The sequence below is a fragment of the Salmo salar genome, chromosome 14, assembly GCF_965601325.2.
Source record: "Salmo salar chromosome 14, fSalSal1, whole genome shotgun sequence".
Lineage (NCBI taxonomy): Eukaryota > Metazoa > Chordata > Actinopteri > Salmoniformes > Salmonidae > Salmo > Salmo salar.
The window spans coordinates 38,031,136-38,056,445 of record NC_138304.1 but is presented as its reverse complement, the minus strand read 5'-3'; the positions used below and the strand labels follow the sequence as shown (position 1 = coordinate 38,056,445).

Sequence of the window (25,310 nt, the reverse complement as noted above, 5' to 3'; positions counted from 1 at the left end):
TATAAGTAGGGCAAGGAGTTTTTCCATGTAGTCTGGGAAACCTCTATGATCTAGCTATATGTTATACACAGTAATCCATGGTCATTTAGTTCATATTGCAGCCTTCTGACTAAAGTGAAGTTCACAATTATATTATTTGAATGAATTATGGAGAGTCGATGCAATAAGAGTTTGGGTGGAACACTCAAAATGTTCAGGGTATGTATTTATGTTTCTTTCTGTAACTATGGTAAATGCCACTGCAGCATGCTTTTATCATGTGCCTGAGTTGGAAAGTAAATATGTGATTGTAATTTTCTCTGTGACCTCTGATCTTCACTATCAAAATGTCTGTATTTTATACTACTACATGGATTCAATAGAAATGTATATGATTAACATAATTCTTGTCATTGATCTGTCAGGCGTCTGTCTCTGTCTGTTTCTCAATGTCGAGGGTATCCAACCATTACTATCCATTTTTTGGTAATTGCTATGCGCCTCATTTTGCTTATTTAAAAAGGGTGAAGTATATAGTTAGATTTGTGCTCTCCAGAAGCTAAGCTAAGGATCGTCACTATGACTGCTCTGTAAGCTTGAAATGCATTCACATGACCACTAGAGGTCAGCATTTTGCTAACTAAGGTACTGTCCTGTGCAGGAGGTTTGGGGTGTTTCCACTAAGTTCTTTGCAATGCACCACTCCTTTTATGTGCCAGAGTCCAATAAGGGGTGTGAGAATGAGCCACACTGATCCCAATCATATCAACTTGTAAATGTACTGTAGAGATTCAATTAGATGCATGAAATGTTCTTTTTCCACTGGATAAAGTGTGCAAGACACACCTTTGCCTGAAGCCATACAATTTACATTGATAATAACAGGTTAATGCATAAGCTGAGACTTGGCTGCAGATGGAAAGTTCTGCTACTACAAGTATGTAGTTGCTACAGTGAATAATAGCATCTTTCTGATCTCTTCACACGTTTCCATTCAGTCTGGGCTTGTCTTCCAGGGAGTCATGCACATAACTAGGGAACATCATCACTCTAGTTGTTTTATTAGCAAATACATTGACGATACATTAATACAATAAAATGTAACTCTTTAAAGCAGTTTACTTCCTTGTATTTTAAGTGCAGTAAAAAACTCCCTAACACTAGGAGCAGAGCGAGGTCAAGAAAGGCCTTGGTTCCATCTCTTAATGCTCAGGAGCTGACTCTTTGTTTCATAAGAGCAGTTTAAGGCAACGAAGCACAATGACCAATGAATGGGCCATAATACTGACTTTAGTTTTTTCACACAAACACACACACATTGAGAAGGTCATCTTTAGGCATGACCCTCATATAAAATCAAACTAGTGCTTCACCTTCAAATAAGCCATGTAAGATACAATTTGACCGACATGTTATGCTACATACATTACACTTTATCCAACATGTTGATAACATAAATACTTGAACGCTAATATAATTGAATACTATAATGCATGTATACAGTGCATTTATCAAATGTTTTGATGACAGCACCGTGACATTGTTAAAAAAATACAGTAATATTAGATAATGTCCAGCTAGATAATTACATTTACCACAGGATTTTTCATAAACCATTTCAATGGACCCAACAATAGTTTGATGTTTCTTCTTTATAGGTGTGGACAGCCCTTACAGTAACAGCAAATCCATTTCAGAGCAAAGCGCACTGGTGGTTCTAGGATATTACGTATCAAAAACATTAGTGCTGGTTAACAATAGTTTACAACTTCATCCAAAGATCAGGATATTTCCATAATTACATGTCAGCATGAAATATCAAATATATCAAACAATACTTATATTCAATGCCTTGGGAGAACTGAATAAAAGGTTTCCCATTTTCTATGATGAGACTTGAATTAAAGGCCAGGTAAGTGGACAGGAGAGAGCTGCAGGCTCCCTCTCATTGGCTCCGGACATCGATGTCAGCAACGCCGTGCACCTGTGTCAGCTGTTTACAGTCCAGAGCCGCTACCAACTTCCTGGGCCCAGCCTGGGTAGGGATGAAGTGTTCTGTCAGAGTCACCGTGGAGTGGCTTCCAACATCACTGAGAGAGCGAGACAGAGAGAAAGGGGGGTTAACATTACTTAGAAGAGGGTCAAAGAGGGGTTTAATACAGAGACAGATACAGATGTGAGCGTAATTGACTGAGAAAAGGCGATGGAGATGCAGAGAGAATAGGCTAATACAGATGTAGGATATCATTTGATCAGAGAATTTTCCTGCCAAGCAGGAAATGCAAACTTGTAGTTTGTTTGAGTTTTAAAAATGCTTTTAAAGTTTTACATTTCCACTAAGAAATTTCAGACATGATTTTCCCGAACAAAATGTATCAACCCCTACAAAAATGCAATATAATCCACATAATAATAATTCACATTTCCTGTTGCTGCAGGATTATTTTCCTGCTGTAGCAAACTTGCTCAAATTAAGATCCTACATCTGTACATTGAGATGGTTACAGTGTCTTGCCCATAGAGATCATGTTAAATGACTCATTTTCTGATAGAATAATTATATGTTTAAAGATAAATGATTAAATAATTATACCCTGAAACCTAACTATTAGGGATATAGTCTATGTAGTATGTATAATGAATAATTAAAGTGTTAAACAAATGTCTAACGAGGTTGGACTAGGATAAGAGAGGAGTGTGTGTGTGTGTTTAAGTAAACACCAAGAACCGTTAAACTGTGGTTGACCTGACCTAGCTTGAACTCTGAGGGTTTGAGAGGGAGTACCCCTCAAGGTTTTCCTAATCTCGGGGGAATGGAACAGTCGGCTGGATAGTGATATACAGTGTTGGGAACTCTGGAGTAGGAGACAACTCATCTACTGTTCGTGTGTATGTATGTGCGTAGAATATATACTGTTTGTGTGGAGGTATGTGCGTAAGTAGGGAGTGAGCATAAAATGAATGTCTTTGTATTATGGACTTCAGAACGTTCTCTGAATAAACTGTACAGACCTTTTGCAGAAGCTGATTCTTTGACTAATTATTATTAACCTAGTGTCTTACAAACCTTGGGGATTAGTCAAAGCTTATTGATTGTTAGTTATTATCATATTGGGATAGAAAATTCTCGTGACATTTTCTAATTCTTAATTTTATGATCTTACCCCACAACCACCTCGCGGACCTTCTGCAGGCCCAGTCCCTCCACCCTGAACACCACACCCCTCAGTTTATGTGGCAGAGGGTTGGTGAACGTGATCTTGGCTGCCATCTCCTTACCCACCACTGCGTCCCCTTCAGGCTGAGGAAACAAACACATCATCATACTTTACAGTGTTGCTGTTTATCTGGGCAATGACATCTGTATGCAGTCTGTACCATGGCCGCTAGTCAAGACATCTGTACTACTTCATTTCTACGGCATTGCATTGGGTTTGGTATATACAGTTGAAGTCGGAAGTTTACATACACATAGTTTGGAGTCATTAAAACTCATTTTTCAACCACTCCACAAATTTCTTGTTAACAAACTATAGTTTTGGCAAGTCGGTTAGGACATCTACTTTGTGAATGACACAAGTAATTTTTCCAACAATTGTTTGCAGACAGATTATTTCACTTATAATTCAGTGTATCACAATTCCAGTGGGTCAGAAGTTTTGATACACTAAGTTGACTGTGCCTTTAAACAGCTTGGAAAATTCCAGAAAATGATGTCATGGCTTTAGAAGCTTCTGATAGGCTAATTGACATCATTTGAGTCAATTGGAGGTGTACCTGTGGATGTATTTCAAGGTGTACCTTCAAACTCAGTGCCTATTTGTTTGACATCATGGGAAAATCAAAAGAAATCAGCCAAGACCTCAGAAAAAAAATTGTAGACCTCCACAAGTCTGGTTCATCCTTGGGAGCAATTTCCAAACGCCTGAAGGTACCACTTTCATCTATACAAACAATAGTACGCAAGTATAAACACCATGGGACCACGCAGCCGTCATATCGCTCAGGAAGGAGACCCGTCTCCTAGAGATGAACGTACTTTGGTGTGAAAAGTGCAAATCAATCCCAGAACAACAGCAAAGGTCCTTGTGAAGATGCTGGAGGAAACAGGTACAAAAGTATCTATATCCACAGTAAAACGAGTCCTATATCAACATAACCTGAAAGGCCGCTCAGCAAGGAAGAAGCCACTGCTCCAAAACTGCCATAAAAAAGCCAGACTACGGTTTGCAACTGCACATGGGGACAAAGATTGTACTTTTTTGAGAAATGTCCTCTGGTCTGGTGAAACAAAAATAGAACTGTTTGGCCATAATGACCATCGTTATGTTTGGAGGAAAAAGGGAGAGGCTTGCAAGCCGAAGAACACCATCCCAACTGTGAAGCACGGGGGTGGCAGCATCATGTTGTGGGGGTGCTTTGCTGCAGGAGGAACTGGTGAACTTCACAAAATAGATGACAACATGAGGAAGGAAAATTATGTGGATATATTGAAGCAACATCTCAAGACATCAGTCAGGAGGTTAAAGCTTGGTCACAAATGGGTCTTCCAAATGGACAATGACCCCAAGCATACTTACAAAGTTGTGGCAAAATGGCTTAAGGACAACAAAGTCAAGGTATTGGAGTGGCCATCACAAAGCCCCGACCTCGATCCCATAGAAAATTGGTGGGCAGAACTGAAAAAGTGTGTGCGAGCAAGGAGGCCTATAAACCTGACTCAGTTACACCAGCGTTGTCAGGAGGAATGGGCCAAAATTCACCCAAGTTATTGTGGGAAGCATGTGGAAGGCTACCTGAAACGTTTGACCGAAGTTAAAAAATGTAAAGGCTATGCTACCAAATACTAGTTGAGTGTATGTAAACTTCTGACCCACTGGGAATGTCACGAAAGAAATAAAAGCTGAAATTAATCATTCTCTCTACCATTATTCTGACACTTCACATTCTTAAAATAAAGTGGTGATCTGAACTGACCTAAGACAGGGAATTTGTACTAGAATTAAATGTCAGGAATTGTGAAAAAGTTTTAAAGTATTTGGCTAAGGTGTATGTAAACTTCCGACTTCAACTGTATATTTAAATAGAGAACTGAACATAACCAGCATACTGTATACAGTACTGTTTCTCAAATATAACTTAGGAATAACTTAGGAACATAGGAATCCAGTGACAGGTTGTGCTAAAGCTAAGTTGCGTCTTACCTCGATGTTGAGGTCAGGTGTGCGGAGCCTGAAGTTGGTCTGAGTGGCAAGGACCTGCTGGGTCTCAGAGACCCGTCCAGACAGAGTCAGCATCAGAGCAGCCTGGTCCACCAACTGGTTCTGGTAGCTCTGGTAGGGTAGGACCCACTGCATGGTCTTCACTGAGGAGGAGGAAGAGACATTGAGATTACTACACATTCTACAGTACAGGGGTCAGATGAGAGGATTGAGGATACACATGTGGTAACAGCAAATGCAGAGTGGAGACAATATTGTTACTGAGCTGAAAAGGTGCTAGTGGGGAATGCTGCTGGCCTCAGTTGGGTTGAGATAGAAGTTGCTCTAAACCACAGGTCTAGGATCAGATTACCCCAATACCCCATAACAGTTAGGAGTATGACAATTATCTGACCCTGTAGCAGTTAGGGGCACCATCCTCCAACTATTCCCCTTGCTGACTCACCTTCATTGGGCATGAGTTCCACAGGCAGTTTGTTTTTCTGGACGGTTCCCTTCAACACCCCGGTGTAGTACATGACGGCCACCTGGCTGTGGAGCGTGGTCCTGCGCGGCTGGGAGCTTAGGTTGGTCACCACGATGGTCAGCTGGGCATCTTCCCCCATACGAGGCCCCTCCCCCTCCATCTTCACCTCCACGCTCACATCCTTCGCCATCGGCGTGGAGTACACATCAGGCCTGGTGCCATAGCGACTGGCCGTCTCCACAGCAATGCGCTCTTCCTCTGATTCTGGTTAGTGGTGGGGGGGGGGGGGGGGGGGGGGTAATGACAGTGTGATTATCTGACTATCCCTGATGTCTATATTGAAAATGCTGTTCATTGCAGGTGCATGGTTGTTGTTTTTGACCAAGTGTGGCACCTTCCTCATAGCCTGATCTCAGATGATTTAATTTTATTTAACCTTTATTTAACTAGGCAAGTCAGTTAAGAACAAATTCTTATTTACAATGACAGCCTAGGAACAGTGCTGCCTTGTTCAGGGGTAGAACGACAGATTTTTACCTTGTTAGCTCAGAGATTTGATCTAGCAACCTTTCAGTTACTGGCCCAACGCTCTAACCACTAGGCTACCTGCCAACCCCCACTAGGCTACCTAGTCTTGTCTTTACAGGTGAGTGATGTCACCCTTACAACCTGAGTGTTATTCCATGTGTAAATACGGTTACCAAGCCACCCTCTGACAGTGTATTGAAGTGCATGATGACATCACTGTACCTTCGGTGTGTTTGTACAGGTTTGTGATGTCAGCGCGCTCATCAGAGCCTACAGCTTTGGTGCTGATGAAGTGTCCCACAGCCTTCTTCTCATTGTGGATCTGAGTGAAGGTACCGTCCAGGTTCCTCTGCCAGTAGATCTTATCACTGTTCACCTGAGGAGACACAGACAGACAGGCAGGATCAGCACCATTCATTTATGGAGAAACAGGGAAAGTGTGTAATATTTGATAAAAGATAGGAAGTAATCCAAGGTCAGTGTAGCCATTTCTTCTCTAATTTGAGATCTGTGATGGGTAAGATGAAGTATGTCTCAATTGGTAGATCATGGCGCTTGCAACGGCAGGATTGTGGATTCGATTCCCAGGGCCACGCATGACTAAGTCGCTTTGGATAAAAGCATCTTCTAAATGGCATATTTTATTATTAGTATTCACAACTGATCATAGATCTTCAACCATCTCCTTCCCATAGAGCTCACCTCAGCGAAGACGAAGGGCGTGTCATATTTGTGGTAGACCTGGCCGGTGCGGATGGCGGTGACAGAGGCAGGGCCACAGCGGAAGGTCCCCTGGCTGGTCTCCTGGGGGGTGGAGTCTAGCGCCTGCCAGCCACCCATACCAGGTGGAAGGTCTGGCCTGGACATCCAACAGTCGTTCCATACATGGAAGTTCCTACACAGAGAAGGGGGTTGTTGGGATTACATAGTTAGGAGTATCTGACCGCAAGGCGCTACAGAGGGTAGTGCTTACGGCCCAGTACATCACTGGGGCCAAGCTTCCTGCCATCCAGGACCTCTATACCAGGCAGTGTTAGAGGAAAGCCCTAAAAAGGGTCAAAGACTCCAGCCAGTCTAGTCATGGACTGTACCGGAGCGCCAAGTCTAGGTCCAAAAGGGTCCTTAACAGCTTCTACCCCCAAGCCATAACACTGCTATTTGCATTGATACCCTTTTTTTACGCTGCTGCTATTCACTGTTTATTATCTTTGCATAGTCACTTTACCCCTACCTACATGTGCTGTACATATTACCTCAATTACCTCGACTAACCTGTACCCCCGCACATTGACTCGGTACCGGTACACCTTGTATATAGACTTGTTATTGTATTGTGGTACTTTTTTTCTTACTTTACTTTATTTTATTTTTCTAAAATAAATTCGGCGCATGTGCCAAATCCAATTTGATTTGAGTTTTACCGAAGACGTTTATTTCAACAACTCCAGCCTGGTGTTTTTTTTTTTTTTAGAGAGTATGATTTGTGGCAAGGAATTTCTGTGTATTTAGAGCAAAGCCAAATATATACTCATGTGGACTGGATTGAAGTGGAGAACTCTTAACCTGTGGCAGGTTAGATGCACTTGACCTGGCCAGGAAAAACCGGGCTCTACTTAATTTGGATTATAACTCACCAAACAGAGTCAGAGTTGAGGTGGTCCAGCGGCTCCATATTCTCATCAAAATACACGTCTGTTGTGAGTGAGACATCTGTGTCGTGGGCAGACTGGAAGTTTGTTACACTACGACACGGTATACCCAGACACCTGAGCACTGAGAGATGCAGAGAAGGGGGGGGGGGGGATTGAGAGAGCGAGACCAGGTTAAAAAAGAGTGTATATGAAGTCAAGTGACCATAGATTAAGCAAAAACAAGGCCAGGGATGAACAAAATTAGCATAGATATGAAAAGCAAGCAAACAGGAGACATCACACAGCCTTAATGGTGCGCGGGTCAACTCTTTGTTCACCAACACCCACCCGCAATTGCTAATAACCCATCCCATCAGAGACGGGGAATGATTTTTTTGACAGGGGGTGGAGGATTTTTCCCCTGCCTGATATAGATATGTTTCTGCTTATAATTTCCGACATTTTGGTAGGCTATTTGTTAGTTAACTTGTTTATAATCATTAGATACATGCAGCTTCTCTTCTGTCATTATATGTTGCCCTAGAAGACTAAATAAACCCTTGCTCAACAGAATGTCATAAATCGATAGAATGAATGTTTCAATCTAGTTGAAATCGATCAAGTTCTCTGTCATCTCTGTTTCTTTTGCAGAGCAAAGATGTTTTGGGACTGTGGACATAGCTGCAGGAAGTAGGGGTGCTGAGGGTGCTGCAGCATCCCCTAAAACATCTGAATAAAAATAAAAGTCTTAATAAAGAATGTGTTAAAATGTAGTGCACTGGGCCTTTACTAGTCCTGTTTTAGCGGACCAATATAGTGTCTGTAGCTCAGGCCCAAATACTTTTTCTGCTCGTTCGCAAAAGCATTTGGTGATTAGCATGTAAGCTATTGGGCAAGTGTACAGTTATAGATAGACCTTAAAGCTTAGGCTTACGCACTAATGCCAGATAGCCTAAAGTAATGAAAGAAAAACCTTGCTTTCTTTGCTTGCTTTCTCTTTATTCAACCCACCCGCCCTTCATCCACAAAATACTTAATGACCCTAAACCCGCCCATGGCTATAACCAGGGGACTGCGGGTTATGAGTCAACCCGCGCATCACTACAACATACGGGCCTGTGTGGATCATGATGGATCATCATATTGCCACTGTGTCTAGGTATGCAAAACACACACACACACACACACACACACACACACACACACACACACACACACACACACACACACACACACACACACACACACACACACACACACACACACACACACACACACACACACACACACACACACACACACACACACACACACACACACACACACCTGTGGTGGTAACGCCAGAGAAGACCCAGCACTGTCCGTATTTGACAGGCTGGCCTCCCTCCTTGTGGTATTTCATCAGAATGTCCACACTGCCACTCCAGGCTGTAGGGGAAACTCCTCCTACATAGTTCCCTGACCAGTTTCCTGCCAGGACCCCATTGTCATCTGGGGAGTTGATCTGATGCATCAAAGGGAGAGAATTAGAAAGAGTCAAATCTAATTTTATTGGTCAGTTGCACATGTTTAGCAGATGTTATTGTGGGTGTAGCAAAATACTTGTGTTTCTAGCTCCAACAGTGCAGTAATATCTAATAATTCACAACAATACACACAATACACACAACCTAAAAGTAAACTAATGGAATTAAGGAATATATAAATATTAGGATGATTACAGTAAGATAAAGTATAGCAGGTGGTTTATTTAACCAGGTAAGTTATTGAGAACACATCTTGTTTTCTACAATAATACAGTAATGGTAATGAAATTGACATCAGCATACCTCAGCATAATTCAGATCAGTCATTCATAAAGATGATATGACACATGATTTGACAGGCATAAATACATTGAAAGTATGTGGAGTATGAGAAACATGTTTTACGTTCACTACTGAATGTCATATAAGTTGACCGGTAACTCACCATGGCAGATATGACTCTGACCACGTTGACAGAATCTCCTCTACCAGACGGAGGGATCTCACTCTTCTCCAGCACATAGAGACAGGCCTCCAGCATCCCCTCAAGGAACTGAACAGCACAAACAGGAGGAAACAGACAGACACGGTGATATGGAAGAGAGGATGGAGGTCAAAACAGGGAATAAACAGAGGCTGCTTCTTAAATGACTGGGGTTTGCAGAAAGACTGGGGTTTGCAGAAAGACTGGGGTTTGCAGAAAGACTGGGGTTTGCAGAATGACTGGAATTTGCAAAAAGATTTCAATCCAACCACACTTGATTTCCTCCCTGTCTAATACCTGTCCATAGTTCCATGTGCGAGCTCCAATCTGTGTCTCTGTACCGTAGTAGAGTCTTCCTATGTCATTCAGCACATACTCCTTCTTCTCCTCCTCGTCATCCATGTACACTGTGTCATCTAAGGAGAGAGAGAGAGAACCAGGGGACAAAAATTAGGTATACATTTATTCACTCCTGGAGTTACAGGTGAAATGTGTACGTTTTTGCATGACATTTCTTAAATGTTGCTTCATTCACAGTACACAACATTGTCATATCTGTCTTACGTACTAAAATACTATTTTGATAAACACCAGGGAGAGTCAGTGCAGCCAGAAGAGGGTTCACTGTTACTAACACAATGTCTGGAGCTCACAGAGGGGGCCAGCTCATTTATGGGAATAGGGCTGCATTGTATAGATTTCCTCTCAACAAGCGCTCTGAGAGAATGAGAGAGAGAATGAGAGAGAGAATGAGAGAGAGAATGAGAGAGAGAATGAGAGAGAGAATGAGAGAGAGAGAGAGAGAGAGAGAGAGAGAGAGAGAGAGAGAGAGAGGAGAGAGAGAGAGAGAGAGAGAGAGAGAGAGAGAGAGAGAGAGAGAGTGAGAGAGAGAGATAATGAGAGAGAGAGATAATGACAGAGAGATAGAGATTTCCACCAGCTGTTGTGCTTCCATCATATGGTCCTAAGGCGGTTTGTACAGTAATTGTGGAATGTCAACTTTTATGACAGGAAAGGATAGATTGGGCTACCTGCCAAACAGTGCAATTAAAGACAGATAGCGCTATTCAATCAAAACCCTTTCCAGAAGGCAGAACAAACATCTTAATCAGATGAAACAAAGCATATTTAAATCAATATAACCAGTTTCAATTTATTTTCATTTTACCAAGTATGTGCATGTACATATTTAGTTTTAATGAATCAAAATGCACATCCTGAAAGTGTTTTAATTCCAGAGACCTCAAAATACAGGTTTTGGTTGAACAGTTAGAGACAATAACGGTAAAGCAGGTCAACATCAATTGGCAAAGACCAGAGTCCCAAGCAAATGGACGTGTGGTCTTGACTCACAGCCAGAGAATGAAACAAATGTTCTCAGTCAAGCAGTGACTCTTTTTGTGATGGATAGCAACACGTTATTGGGCAGTAAGCTACATGCCCTGCCTATGTGTACATTTACATTAGTGCTGTTCTGAGAGACCAAGAGGATAAATTGTAGACCCAGAACCAGCCTCCTCTGTGTCTGCTCTGGGGTCTGTCACACTTGGCCCTGGTGTTTGAATTTGGCTGTCCCTATTGCAATGGAATAACAACATTGAATCACTAGACCTATATACAGCATCGAAGCTGAATTGTGAATCAATGCAATATCTTTGTTTGCCCCACTTGTTTCACACTTTTGGTGAGCACGGGTGGGTGTTGTTTGGACGTCAGTGGCAATGGTCCCAAACATGCAAACCCCACCCACCCAGTTTGCTAGGCAGCTAATCAAAGCGCAACTTTTGTCTCTCTATCTACCACCTCTCTTCTTCTCTCTACCTTCTGCTGTCTCATAACACTCCACTCATCCTTACCTTCACACCATGGGTTGAACAGCATGACGACATCTTTGCTGGGGTCGTGTGTGATGGCCACCTCCCGCTTAGGGCACTTCACCATCACAGTGAGCTTGTACTGGCCAATCACGGCTTTGGGATGCGAGTTTACGGACAGCTTGATCCTGTTGCCTTTCTGCTTCACGATCTTGGCCTCCCAGCTGTGGTCCTCCAGTTCCTCCACCAATTTAATTATGATGTGTGTGCCCTTAGACACCATGGGGAGGGATCCTGTCAGACAAATTAATAAATGATTAGTTTACAATTATCAGGGAAGTAAAACAAAGCCTCAGGGTGATTTAAGCAGTGTAGTAACAGTGCAATATCAGTGTAATATCCATGTAATAACAGTGTAATATTATGTAATAACTCATAATATTGTTGTAATAACAGTGTACTGACAGTGAAATATTGATGTAATAGCATTGTCAAGACAGTGTAATATTGGTGTAATAATTGGTGTAATAACAGTGTAATTCAAATCAAACTTTATTTGTCACTGGCACCGAATACAACAAGTGTAGACTTTACCGTGAAATTCTTATTTACTAGCCCTTAAAAGCTGTTAAGGTATAGGGGGCAGTATTTTCACGGCCGGATGAAAAACGTACCCAAATTAAACTGCCTACTACTCGGGCCCAGAAACTAGGATATGCATATTATTAGTAGATTTGGATAGGAAACACTCAGAAGTTTCTAAAACTGTTTGAATGATGTCTGTGAGTATAACAGAACTCATATGGCAGGCAAAAACCTGAGAAAGATCCAACCAGGAAGTGGGAAATCTGAGACTTGTAGTCTTTCAGACCATTTTCTATTGACACTACAGTTTGCACTTCCTAAGGCTTCCACTAGATGTCAACAGTCTTTACAAAGTTGTTTGAGGCTTCTATGGTGAATTTTGATCGAATAACAGCCGGTTCAAGCAGTGGACTAGCTGAGGTCATGTAGTTAGTTCATGCGCGTTCACACATGGCTATCATTTTTTATTTTTCTTCTGTAATGAATACGCTATTGTCCGGTTGGAATATTATCGATTATTTATGTTAAAAACACCCTAAGGTGAGAAATTGAAATTATTAGATTTTTGATGTTTAGAATTTCGCGCCCTGCTGTTCCATTGGATGTTGGCTAGGCGTTCCACTAGCGGAACGTCTGTCCTCAACAGGTTTAACTCTTCTTGAACTGCACTGTTGGTTAAGAAAATATTTACCAAGTAGACTAAAATTAAAAGTAATAATAAAAAGTAACACAATAAGAATAACAATAACGAGGCTAAATACAGGGGGCACCGGTACCAAATCAATGTGCGGGGGTACAGGTTAGTTGAGGTAATTTGTACATATAGGTGGGGATGAAGTGACTATGCATAGATAGTAAACAGCGAGTAGCAGCAGTGTACAAAAGGGAGGGGGGTCCATGTAAATTATCCGGTGGTGATTTTATTAATTGTTCAGCAGTTTTATGGCTTGGGGATAGAAGCTGTTGAGGAGCCTTTTGGTCCTAGACTTGGCGCTCCAGTACCAATTAGTGTAATGTCAGTGTAATAGCAATGTAATAACAGTGTAATATCGGTTTAATAACAGTGTAGTGGTGCCTGAAACCCACCTCAACAAACTACGCAATGTACAGGAGTGCGTTTGTAAATTCACTCTGGCTATCTACTTCAATTTCAGAGCACTCTCGTCTGAATGTGCCAGAGCGCAGAACAACTAATGAATTTACGAACGCTCAACACCTATTGAATATGGCTGGTGTCGGTAAACGTCGACACAAAAGCGTAATTAAATTGTTGCCAGCAGCACAGTTACAGTCACCAACGCTCTGGATAACATGAAAACATCCTAACCAGCTCTGATAGGACGAGTAAAATGATCAGAGCGAAGTGTTCTCTCATTTTTGTCTGGAAGTAGCTAGCAAGCTAGCCAACGTTAGCCAGATAGCTTGGGTGCTTGACTGCCTTTGTGAGGTCAGAACGCTTGGATCAACCATAATCCTCGGCCAGAGCGTCCAGTGCACTCTGAAAGCTCTGAGAGCGAAACACTCCGAATTTACAAACCTACAATCTGACAAAGTTCTGAATTTACGAACGCCCAGAGCGCACTCTGGCACTCCAGATTTAATTTACGAACACACCCCAGATAGATATTGATTGTTCTCTTATCTCTGATGGAAACTGAGCCAACCCACATTGCATTCCTACCTTTCCTGAACATGTCAAAGGGCTCACTCTTCAGTCACAAAAGGACCACACTAAACCAACATTTAAATGTGCATAGAGTAAAATATACACCCGCACCCATAACAGCTGCACATGACTGGCACACACATTCTATTGTAGAGGCAGGAAATCACATTCCTCTCATAACCATGGAGATGGCAATTCCAATACCATATCACTCTACTTGGCAAATGCCAATGTTGATTATTTATAAAGAGTGAATGAGTATGTACATGTGTGCTTGCTTGTGTGAAAGAGCAAGAGAAAGCTCTGCAAACCAGTAAAACGTTTGAATTGAATTTACCTTAAAAGATACGAAATAAGGTAAGATAGTGGAATGACAGTGGTCTATCTTTAATGGTAATGTGTAGTCTTGTATGCAGAAAAGTGAGAAAAACCACAGTATCCACATCATTGTAATTCATAGTCTGCTGTCCCAGAGAGTGACAGTGACAAACCAAGTGTAAACCACAAATGTGTCACTGTCATACAGTTCAGTTCAGCTGAGATAAACATAGTGTAGTACTGTGAAAACTCCACTGAGAGCATAGACACAGAGCGTCCTCACAAATATATAGAACCTCATAAAGTATGTGTGCCTGTGTGCATAGGCCTATCACATCTCTAGGCTGGTGTTTTGCTTTAAGCTAATGGGTTTCTCTCTGTCTCTCTAAGCGCTTGTTGAGAGGAAATCTATCCAAACACTCTCTCTCCTAGTATTGTTAGTAAGGCCAGCCGCTGAATCCTTATTAGTTTCCATAGTTTTGATTCCTTATGACGGAAAAATTGCATGTGTCAATTTGCAAATATACACAGTGTGCAGGAGACCTTGTTCTCTTTCAGACCTCCAAGGTTGTCATTCAAGTCATTCAAGGCAACAACTATAGAGCATCGTTCTTTCATATCATATGATTTCCTCTTCTTAGAATGAATCATAGTTGTGAAAGTGAATTAAAGATGTTTTTTTCCTGCCCATATGACTGACAAGAAACTGGGCTTTGACCCTTCACCTCTGCAGCAGTTGGTATGAAAGAAGAGGAGTTCTTCCTGGTCAGCTCACAAGATCAGGAAAAACTCCTGGCCCCATCAAAACAGCAATATGTGGTGGAGTAAAAGTAATGGCATTACTTATGAGCTTTAGCCATAATATACTACCAAAGTCAGAAATACCAACTAGGGGCTCGGCTAGCGGATAGTCCTGAATGAATCATGAAAAATTATTAGTGAGACAGTTACAGACGCACAAATATCATACCCCCAAGACATACTAACCTCTCACCACAACAATAACATGGGAGGTTAGCATTTGTTGGGGGGGTATGATATTTGTGCGTCTGTAACTCTCTCACTCATCATTATTCACAATTCATTCAGGATTATCTGTAATCATGATAGCATCCGCATGAATGTAGAAATGTTTAGAAACATATTCTATTCTTATTTACAATAAAAGTGAAACACAACCAAAACAAACAGCAAATGCATCCAACAAGTTTATAGAGTCACAAGCTTGATGTAGTAATTGTGTGCTAGGACTATGGGACCAAAATACTTAACTTTTTACTACATTAATACACATAAGTGAATTTGTACCAATACTTTTGATAACATAAAATGGGGGGGGGGGGCTGATATTTCTAAACGGTTGACCTGATATGACTGAAAATGCTGGAGTACAGAGCCAAAACAAAGAAAATAATCACACTGTCCCAATACCTTTGGAGTTCACTGTATGTCTTAAGCGGTGTAAATAATGTTCACAATTCTAATTTCACAGCTGCCTATGTTCCTTTCTTGTGTCTGGGGAGCCAGGAAACAGCTGGACACATCCTACAACTTGATAGTATATCATGTGCTGCACCAAGGGTAACAAAATAGCCTTTTTGTGAGAGCCCTCAAAGTCAAACTGACCTGTCTTGAGTTCCAGGTGGAGTTTGTCTGTATTGGAGTTGAAAGGTCGCGACAGGTCCAGTTCTATCTGGAACGTCTGGCCACGTCGGATGATGAGCTCATTGCCATGGTAAAGGTTGGTGTGATGCTCCAGGCGGTTCTGACCCGTCTTAGAGCTCAGTAGATCCACCGAGCGCACTGACAACATCAGCTCTGAGAGAGAGATTTAAAAAGTTCATGCAATGGTCAGTGCTTACTGCTTATATATAGAGACAGGGTTTTTTTCCTATAGGGTTAGTATTATGAACTAATGAATTTGACTTGACTGATTCTGTTGCTTCATGTAACCTACCTTCCAGCTCGTTGTCTCCAGTGTGGGGCTGAGGAGGCACGGGGAGCGTGGCCGGTTTCACCCCGTCATCCGTGATGACAGTGTCTGTGATGTCATACGAGCTGCTCTGGCGTCGACAGCAGCAGGGGCACATCTTCTGAAACCAACGGCGACAGCTTCCCTGCTCCTTAGAATTAGACTCCGCCTCCTTCTGGTTGGTTATCTGCGCTGTGGTCGGGGAGACGCCATGGAAACGGCCCACATCAGAACCACTCACCGTCGACCGGTCTCCTGGCATTCTGAGAGGAGTGATACAGAAGTTAGATATGAGATGAGACTGTTAGATGGGTGATACAGAAGTTAGAGATGAGATGAGACTGTTAGAGAGGTGATACAGAAGTTAGAGATGAGACTGTTAGATGGGTGATACAGAAGTTAGAGATGAGACTGTTAGATGGGTGATACAGAAGTTAGAGATGAGATGAGACTGTTAGAGAGGTGATACAGAAGTTAGAGATGAGATGAGACTGTTAGAGAGGTGATACAGAAGTTAGAGGTGAGATGAGACTGTTAGAGAGGTGAAACAGAAGTTAGAGATGAGATGAGACTGTTAAAGAGGTGATACAGAAGTTAGAGATGAGATGAGACTGTTAGAGAGGTGATACAGAAGTTAGAGGTGAGATGAGACAGTTAGAGAGGTGAAACAGAAGTTAGAGATGAGATGACTCTGTTAGAGAGGTGATACAGAAGTTAGAGATGAGATGAGACTGTTAGAGAGGTGATACAGAAGTTAGAGATGAGATGAGACTGTTAGAGAGGTGATACAGAAGTTAGAGATGAGATGAGACTGTTAGATGGGTGATACAGACAGAGATAAATAGTACTCATATTGGAGAGTGCCGAGTTCAAGAAATGAAAGGATAGAAAACAAGAGCAATTGATTGAGAAAATCTATGAAATAACAACAAATTAAGATAAAAGCATGTCAACAATTCAATGTTGGAGAGGTTAAGTGCACACATATTACTTGGACAACACTGTTGGACAACACTGCACAATAATCCACTGAGAACGATAGTAACATTCTTATTCTTGGTTTTTATTCTCTCCGCTTACATCTTTTCTCCCCCTCTTTTCCTCCCTCCATTCCAGAAACTAGCTTGTTTTCTTTTTAATCTTTTCTCACAATTACCACATTCCCGACTCACACTTTTTACAACAGTCTGCCTTTCCCAAAGCATGCCAGGGTAGTTAACCTTTTGTCCCAGGTCAGACACTCCTGAAATTCCCCAAACAACCCAACATAACTCTTGACTCACTGATTGATACCGGACCCTACAGCCCCACCTAGCCACAGATGTATGTGTGTGTAATCTATAGATATGATGGGAAACAATCATATTTTCACGACAACGCAGAGCACTTAGTTAATCCCAGTTACATCTAGTCTAGTTCATCTTTTTAGACCGCCATTCATCAAACTGAAAGGTTAGGGGAACCATGAGACTTTGAATCTGAGTGGATCCAGGCTAGAGTTCAGGCTTCAACTCTAAAACTTAATGGGGGTTCAATGTCAAATGTCAGAGGTCAGGTGAGTTAAAAACAAGAGGAACATGAAGCATGTTTAAAGAAGACCAAGAGGAGTTTCCAACCGTGGTCTCCATCTGTACTTTATCTGCTGTGTCTAAACATAAGACACTTTAATGTGTGTAGAGGCTAGTGAAAAAGTTTCAAACCTTTTGATAATTAAGACTGCTAAGAGAGCTAAACAGAAAGAACATAGGGAGAAGCTCAGAGGGAGTAGAGAGAACAGCGAGCGGGTGTAGCAGAGGGGTGTGTAGTCATGGTGTGCTTAGTAACTATAGCACTGTGTGTGTATGTGTGTTTGTATAGCTGAATGCATTCCTGCGTGAGTGACTGATTTTGAAACTCCTCAGTCCACATGCTGGTCCAATAATGTTCCCCTCCCTTACAGTCATCCAAATATCCTAGGAATTGGCAAAAAGAGACCGTATTGTGTTTTTTAAAAAGAGCAGTACATGTCAGAAGCATTACTTATCATGTAACAATGATGACAAATGCCAAAGTCAAAATTGATTGCAACATACAATTGGGACCCCACCCAAAACCGCCCTGTCTCTAGCACCACTCCCCAATGTTTCCATGGTCCTCTCTTTCACCTGTGCCTGCCCCTGCCCCTCCACCTGTTTCCCTCCCTCCCGCACAGTGGGTTTGTTTAGGCAGTTAGCACCTTGCTAGCATGATTGGAATGCACACGGGCCACTGAGATAAGAGCTTCTAATTCAATGCACTTTTCCAACAACAACACCCAAATACAATGAGTTGAAGCCTGCTTCCCCAACACACATAAAACATCCCTCAAGTTGATGCCTGATGTATATAACACCCACGATCAGCATTTGTTTAAAAATGAAATGGCATGCAACATATATTCTATCTCCACTTGTTTGAGAACAAAGGTCATTAGACCACATGAGAGGTGAAATGATGGCAGAGGTCATAGGATAAAGGGTAAAAATGCCACATGATTTTTCATTGGTTGTCGAAGCACACCAGCTAGCACATAATGTTCTGAGAACCATTTGTTTCTTAGAGCTTGGTCCTATGGTTATTTTGTATACAACCTTCCCACAACTTTCTGGAAATGGTGCTGGATAGTTGCTTGGCTTTGGAACATTCTCAACACATTTAAGGAACTTTCTTTTCGTGGTACTTCATTAGTTTAACAGAAGGTTAAAAATTCATGTCACGTCCTGGCCAGTATAAGGGTTAATTGTCATTTTAGTTTGGTCAGGACGTGGCAGAGGGTATTTGTTTTATGTGGTTCAGGGTGGTGTGTTAGTTAGGAGGGCGTTTGATTTATTATTTCCGGGTTTTGAGTTATGGTCTATGTTGATGTATTTCTATGTGTAGTCTGGTTGATCTGTTTCTATGTTGAGTTAATTGGGGTGGACTTCCAATTGAAGGCAGCTGTGTGGTGTTGCCTTTGATTGGAAGTCCTATATTAGTTGGGTGTGTTTGTCTGTGTATTTGTGGGAGATTGTTCCGTGTTTAGTGTGTGTAAACCTAACAGGACTGTCAGTGTATCGTGCGTTCGTTTTTGTTATTTTGTATGTTCTTTTTGGAATTTATAAAAATTTCAAAATGAACCATCTCAACTCTGCTGCATATTGGTCCTCATTTTCCGATGATGATTTCGACATATCGTCCTCCGACGAAGAAATCCCTGACAGAATCTCCCACCAAACCAGGACCAAGCAGCAGAGGAAGGAGCAGAGGAATTTTGATTTGGACAAAGGGGAGAGATGGACTTGGGAGCAGGTTATGGCCGGAGAAGGCCCATGGAGTAAGGCTGGTATGGACCGGGAACGTTTCCGAGGGACACGACTGGCGTTGAAGCACGAGAGGCACCCCCAAGAATTTCTTTTGGGGGGGCACACGGGTAGTTTGGCTAGGCCTAGGAAGAGCCGGAAGCCAGCTACCCGTGGTTATATGGAGGAGCGTATGAGGTGGAGAGCGCCATGTTTCGCTGAGGAGCGCACTATCTCACCCATACGCACGCACAGTCCGGTGCGCGTTATTCCAGCCCCTCGCAGGTGCCGTGCTAGAGCGGGCATCCAGCCTGGTAGGAGGATGCCTGCGCAGCGCATCTGGTCGCCGGTACGCCTCCGAGGACCAGGCTACCCAACTCTACGCACGGCTACCATCAGGCCCCTGCACAGCCCAGTCCGCCCTGTACAAGCACCCCGCTCGTACAGGGCTACTAGTTCCATCCAGCCAGGACGGGTTGTGCAGGAGGTAAGATCAAGACCGACTGTGCGCCTCCATAGCCCTAGGTTTCCTGCTCCTGTCTCTCGTGCGGACCCGGAAGTACGTCAGCCCAGTCTGACTCGTCCTGTTCCCGCTCCCCGCACTAGCCTGGAGGTGCGTGTTCCCAGTCTGGTACGCCCAGTACCAGCACCACGCACAAGGCATCTAGTGCGTAAACCCAGCCTCGCCAGTCTAAAGTCGCCAGAGCTGCCCGCCAGTCAACAGTCGCCAGAACCGCCCGTCAGTCAAGAGTCGCCAGAACCGCCCGTCAGTCAAGAGTCGCCAGAACCGCCCGTCAGTCAAGAATCGCCAGAACCGCCCGTCAGTCAAGAGTCGCCAGAACCGCCCGTCAGTCAAGAGTCGCCAGAACCGCCCGTCAGTCAAGAGTCGCCAGAACCGCCCGTCAGTCAAGAGTCGCCAGAACCGCCCGTCAGTCAAGAGTCGCCAGAACCGCCCGTCAGTCAAGAGTCGCCAGAACCGCCCGTCAGTCAGGAGTCGCCAGAACCGCCCGTCAGTCAGGAGTCGCCAGAACCGCCCGTCAGTCAGGAGTCGCCAGAACCGCCCGTCAGTCAGGAGCCGCCAGAGCCGGCCAAACTGCCCGGAGATGCCAGAGCCGGCCAGACTGCCCCGAGCTGCCAGAGCCGGCCAGACTGCCCCGAGCTGCCAGAGCCGGCCAGACTGCCCCGAGCTGCCAGAGCCGGCCAGACTGCCCCGAGCTGCCAGAGCCGGCCAGACTGCCCCGAGCTGCCAGAGCCGGCCAGACTGCCCCGAGCTGCCAGACTGCCCCGAGCTGCCAGACTGCCCCGAGCTGCCAGAGTGGCCAGACTGGCCAGACTGCCCCGAGCTGCCAGACTGGCCAGACTGCCCCGAGCTGCCAGAGCCGGCCAGACTGCCCCGAGCTGCCAGAGCCGGCCAGACTGCCCCGAGCTGCCAGAGCCGGCCAGACTGCCCCGAGCTGCCAGACTGCCCCGAGCTGCCAGACTGCCCCGAGCTGCCAGAGTGGCCAGACTGGCCAGACTGCCCCGAGCTGCCAGACTGGCCAGACTGCCCCGAGCTGCCAGAGCCGGCCAGACTGCCCCGAGCTGCCAGAGCCGGCCAGACTGCCCCGAGCTGCCAGAGCCGGCCAGACTGCCCCGAGCTGCCAGACTGCCCCGAGCTGCCAGACTGCCCCGAGCTGCCAGACTGCCCCCCGGCGATGCCAGAGTGGCCCGACTGCCCCCCGGCGATGCCAGAGTGGCCCGACTGCCTGGAACGGCCAGAACCGGAGCCACTTCCAGATATAGGTGGGTTGGGGAGGGGGGGTGTAGCACAGTGCCGTCGTTGACGGCAGCCACCCTCCCTTCCCTCCCTTTAGTAGGGGGGAATTTTTGTTTTGTTGTTGTTTGGGTTTTTTATTTTTTTTTTAAGGTGCTTCCGGGGTTAGCACCTTTAAGGGGGGGGGGTACTGTCACGTCCTGGCCAGTATAAGGGTTAATTGTCATTTTAGTTTGGTCAGGACGTGGCAGAGGATATTTGTTTTATGTGGTTCAGGGTGGTGTGTTAGTTAGGAGGGCGTTTGATTTATTATTTCCGGGTTTTGAGTTATGGTCTATCTTGATGTATTTCTATGTGTAGTCTGGTTGATCTGTTTCTATGTTGAGTTAATTGGGGTGGACTTCCAATTGAAGGCAGCTGTGTGGTGTTGCCTTTGATTGGAAGTCCTATATTAGTTGGGTGTGTTTGTCTGTGTATTTGTGGGAGATTGTTCCGTGTTTAGTGTGTGTAAACCTAACAGGACTGTCAGTGTATCGTGCGTTCGTTTTTGTTATTTTGTATGTTCATTTTGGAATTTATTAAAAGTTCAAAATGAACCATCTCAACTCTGCTGCATATTGGTCCTCATTTTCCGATGATGATTTCGCCATATCGTCCTCCGACGAAGAAATCCCTGATAATTCAAGCATTTACATTTTGGTAATGTTCTAGGAATGTTCTCCAACTGGACATTGGGAATGTACTGAAATTGTTCAGAGAATGTTAAGAAACAATGTTCTTCTGTGGGAATTTCAGTACTTTAGCATAATGTTTCCTATAGATTTCCTCATGGTTCTATTTAAAGTAAAGTTCTCAAATTGTTCAGAGAATCTTAAGAACAACTTTTCTTTTTCAACACAAGAAAACTTTAGTAACGTTCAGAGAATGTTTTAATAATGTTATTTAAAAACGTATACAATCCGTTCTCAGCATTAACAAAACTCTATCTTGTTAAGTGTTTTCAGGTGTGTTAACCGCACCCACATATCGGCCACACCTGATCTTAATGAGTGCCGGTTTCCTTTGAAATGGGGTCTATTTGAAGAGACTAAAAGGAACAGCTTAGTATTAGTAAAAAACATGGCATGCTAGCTCCATCCTGGTGATGCAGTGGACTAATTCCATGGATAGAGAACAGAAGACTTTGTTTGAATCTGATGCCATGTCACAATAAAAAAAAAAACTGTGTTTGCATGATTTACATTTACTTCATTTAGCAGACGCTCTTATCCAGAGTGAATTTCCATGTATCCTATCTGTGCTTGGAGTTCTAAAAAGTTAACCCCAAATAATCTAGCAGTGTTATTAAAAGTCTTATTGAAACATTCAGTGAAAGTTTTAAGGAGTCATTGTTAATAACTATTTATTTTTCTTAAATGACTTGCAGAGTTAAATAAAGCTTAAATAAAATAAAAATAATTAACTCAAAATAATGTTTACATTCTCAGAGCGTTAATAAAACCTCCCAGGAAAACTTTCAGGGAAACATATTAAAATGTTCTCAGAACCTCCCTGCAACCTAAAAATTAACATTCCCAAAACAGGCAAAATGTTCACTTCAGTTCTCAGAACGTTACAGCTTGGTTCCTAGGAAACTTATAGCTTGGTTCCCAGAACCAATGGGAAATGAGAAACGTACATTCCCACAACTTCCAAGGAACCAAATGTGCTAGCTGGGCAACATGATGTGACGGAACAAGACAACCTTATTGGAGGGAGAGAAAAATGTGTTTTATTATCAGTATGGTTACTGAAATATTTATGTGGACTTATGTTTGCAATTGGGATTACTTCACTGTATGAGCAGAAGAGCCTTGTGACACTGGAGCCAATAGGTCTAACACCCATCAACCCATCCACCCATGTCAAGTGAAACGTAATATTTCTCAGCTGAGCTAATAACTCTGTCTCTATCTACCATTTAAGTGCCTGGTATTTTTCTTAGGCTACATGATCAATAGGCTAGATGAGCACTTTCCTCTGCCTGCCTTTTATGAGCTGTGCAGTGAGTGTCTAACGGTTCGCAAATCAGTAAAACGCATCCCGACTGATAAAGTTGTGAAAACCTCATCACATGAGTAGCCTACCACAGTGTAACTATTTGTCAAGAGTTGTAAGCGCATTTGATAAATAGGTCATATACATATGAATTAATGAAAAAATCCTTACTTTGTCTTGGGTGATGGCTTCTTGATTCACCAAAAAAGTTTGAGTGCGTTTTAAAGTTTTCAATGGCTCTCCGTTCTTGTATTATCAGGTTTAAAAGTTTTTCTTACCAGTTCCTCTGTCTCTTACATATGCGTCTTAAATACTGGTTTATACGCTCCTAAGGAATGTAAACGGGATTTGATTTGACACACCCTCTGCTTCAAGCCTCCCCTCCCCCCGCCCCTCCAGTCACTGTTAGCACAGTAGTAGGCTATATCAAATGAACCATTGTAGCCCAGGATGTCCTGTGTGGAGCATCGAGGCACAGCATAGCAAACCCGCAGGTTACGCAATAGCAGGCTGTTTGTTTCCAATGCAGAAAGGGAGGGGAAATACAGGGAAAGGCACTGGAGGGAATAAAAGAAAGGCATGTGGTAAGAAAAAAAAGCGACACAGGGAAGGAAGTGAGTAATCGGTCATAGGTCATCACCCTACCCTACCCTCATCTACAGTGGGTGGACTGTGATGATCATATAGGAGCAAGGCCAGAAGAAAACCAAGTCGATCACCTTTGGATACAGATACAGTTAACCTCCACCCGAGTGGCTACTTGACATAATACTGTAGGCCTTCTCATTCCCTCTCTAAATTTGGATACAACTCATCACTGTTTCCTAATGCATGTAAAGATAGTGAGTGAGCTAAACAGTAGGCCTACACACACACACACACACACACACACACACACACACACACACACACACACACACACACACACACACACACACACACATCGCTAAAAAGTTTAGTATGGTCTCATTCCATGTCAACTTCCCTTAATGACTTTCGGTTCTGTTTTACTTTACACCCCCGCCTCACTTTTTCATAACTCATGACCTCACAAGCTGGATCCCATCTGTGACAAGAGTTCCTCTGAGTTCCTATCGTAATCCTCTCAGAAGGTCATATCTTGGATCAATATCCTTTTTGGTCATGGGGCTGAAATGTCAAGCTGAGGCAGATCGAGAGTTTGAGCAGAATAAAAATAAAGGAAAAAAAACTAATGTTGGTCTTTCAGGATTACATTCAGTCAGAAACAATGACACATGATGACATGAGCACATCTAATTTATTAGTCTGTACTGTAGGTTTTTGTCAAGACCTGTGTCCAATGTGTGCCCTCAGAAAACGTCCCACGTTCAACTCATCAGGTAAATGAAAACACCTGTCACCAACACCTGAGTTCCAAGTCTCACGGTGATGTTCCCACACACTAGACATACACTGGTTGAATCAACATTGCTTCCATGTCATTTAAATTAAATGAAGTTTAGCTAACGTGGAATAGACAATGAATTGACGTTTGTGCCCAGTATCTCCTCAGAGACCTGTCATGTAGCAGTGGAGGGGAAAGTATGACTTGGCAGGTCTGTGGTTTACTTTATCATCACAAACTGCCATAGTTGCAGTGGGAGACCAGAGCCTGCCCTGCCCTGTCCTGTCCTGTCTAAACTTGCCGTTGCAGAGTGATAAATAATACCTTTAACATCATGTTGACGTGATTGAATGTGATGAAGAAGGTAATAATCAGGATGCACTGAATAGATTCTCTTTACGATCCATTATTATGACCGTAGAGCAATGGCAAAAGGAAAATACAAAACCTTTGTCCTACTAAATCTCACAAAACCACCCACTCTTTAAATCTCAGGTTTATACTCACATGTAAAAAAAAATGTATGCTTGTCTTACTACAGTACACCTAACACAGTCTAGAATTAGAGTTCTTGTGATCGAGGCTGAGGGTCAAGAGTCACGATTGGTATGTGCCATATTGACACTTTGTTAAATAATAACGGAGTCACCTCTCCCATTACTACTAC

The 25,310-nt window shown here is 43.3% G+C and overlaps 1 protein-coding gene across 1 annotated transcript; it reads right to left on the bottom strand.

The window, feature by feature from the left end:
• Positions 1-1,024: 1,024 nt before the first annotated feature.
• Positions 1,025-23,594, bottom strand: tgm1l1 (transglutaminase 1 like 1). Its single transcript, NM_001140097.1, is given in 14 exon segments — positions 1,025-2,069; positions 3,144-3,280; positions 5,184-5,344; positions 5,647-5,931; positions 6,418-6,571; positions 6,898-7,090; positions 7,830-7,968; positions 9,153-9,330; positions 9,798-9,905; positions 10,134-10,252; positions 11,693-11,944; positions 15,846-16,037; positions 16,177-16,454; positions 23,449-23,594. Coding segments are annotated over 13 exon segments (2,340 nt in total). The 5' UTR covers position 16,454; positions 23,449-23,594; the 3' UTR covers positions 1,025-1,924.
• Between the last annotated feature and the right edge of the window lie 1,716 nt (positions 23,595-25,310).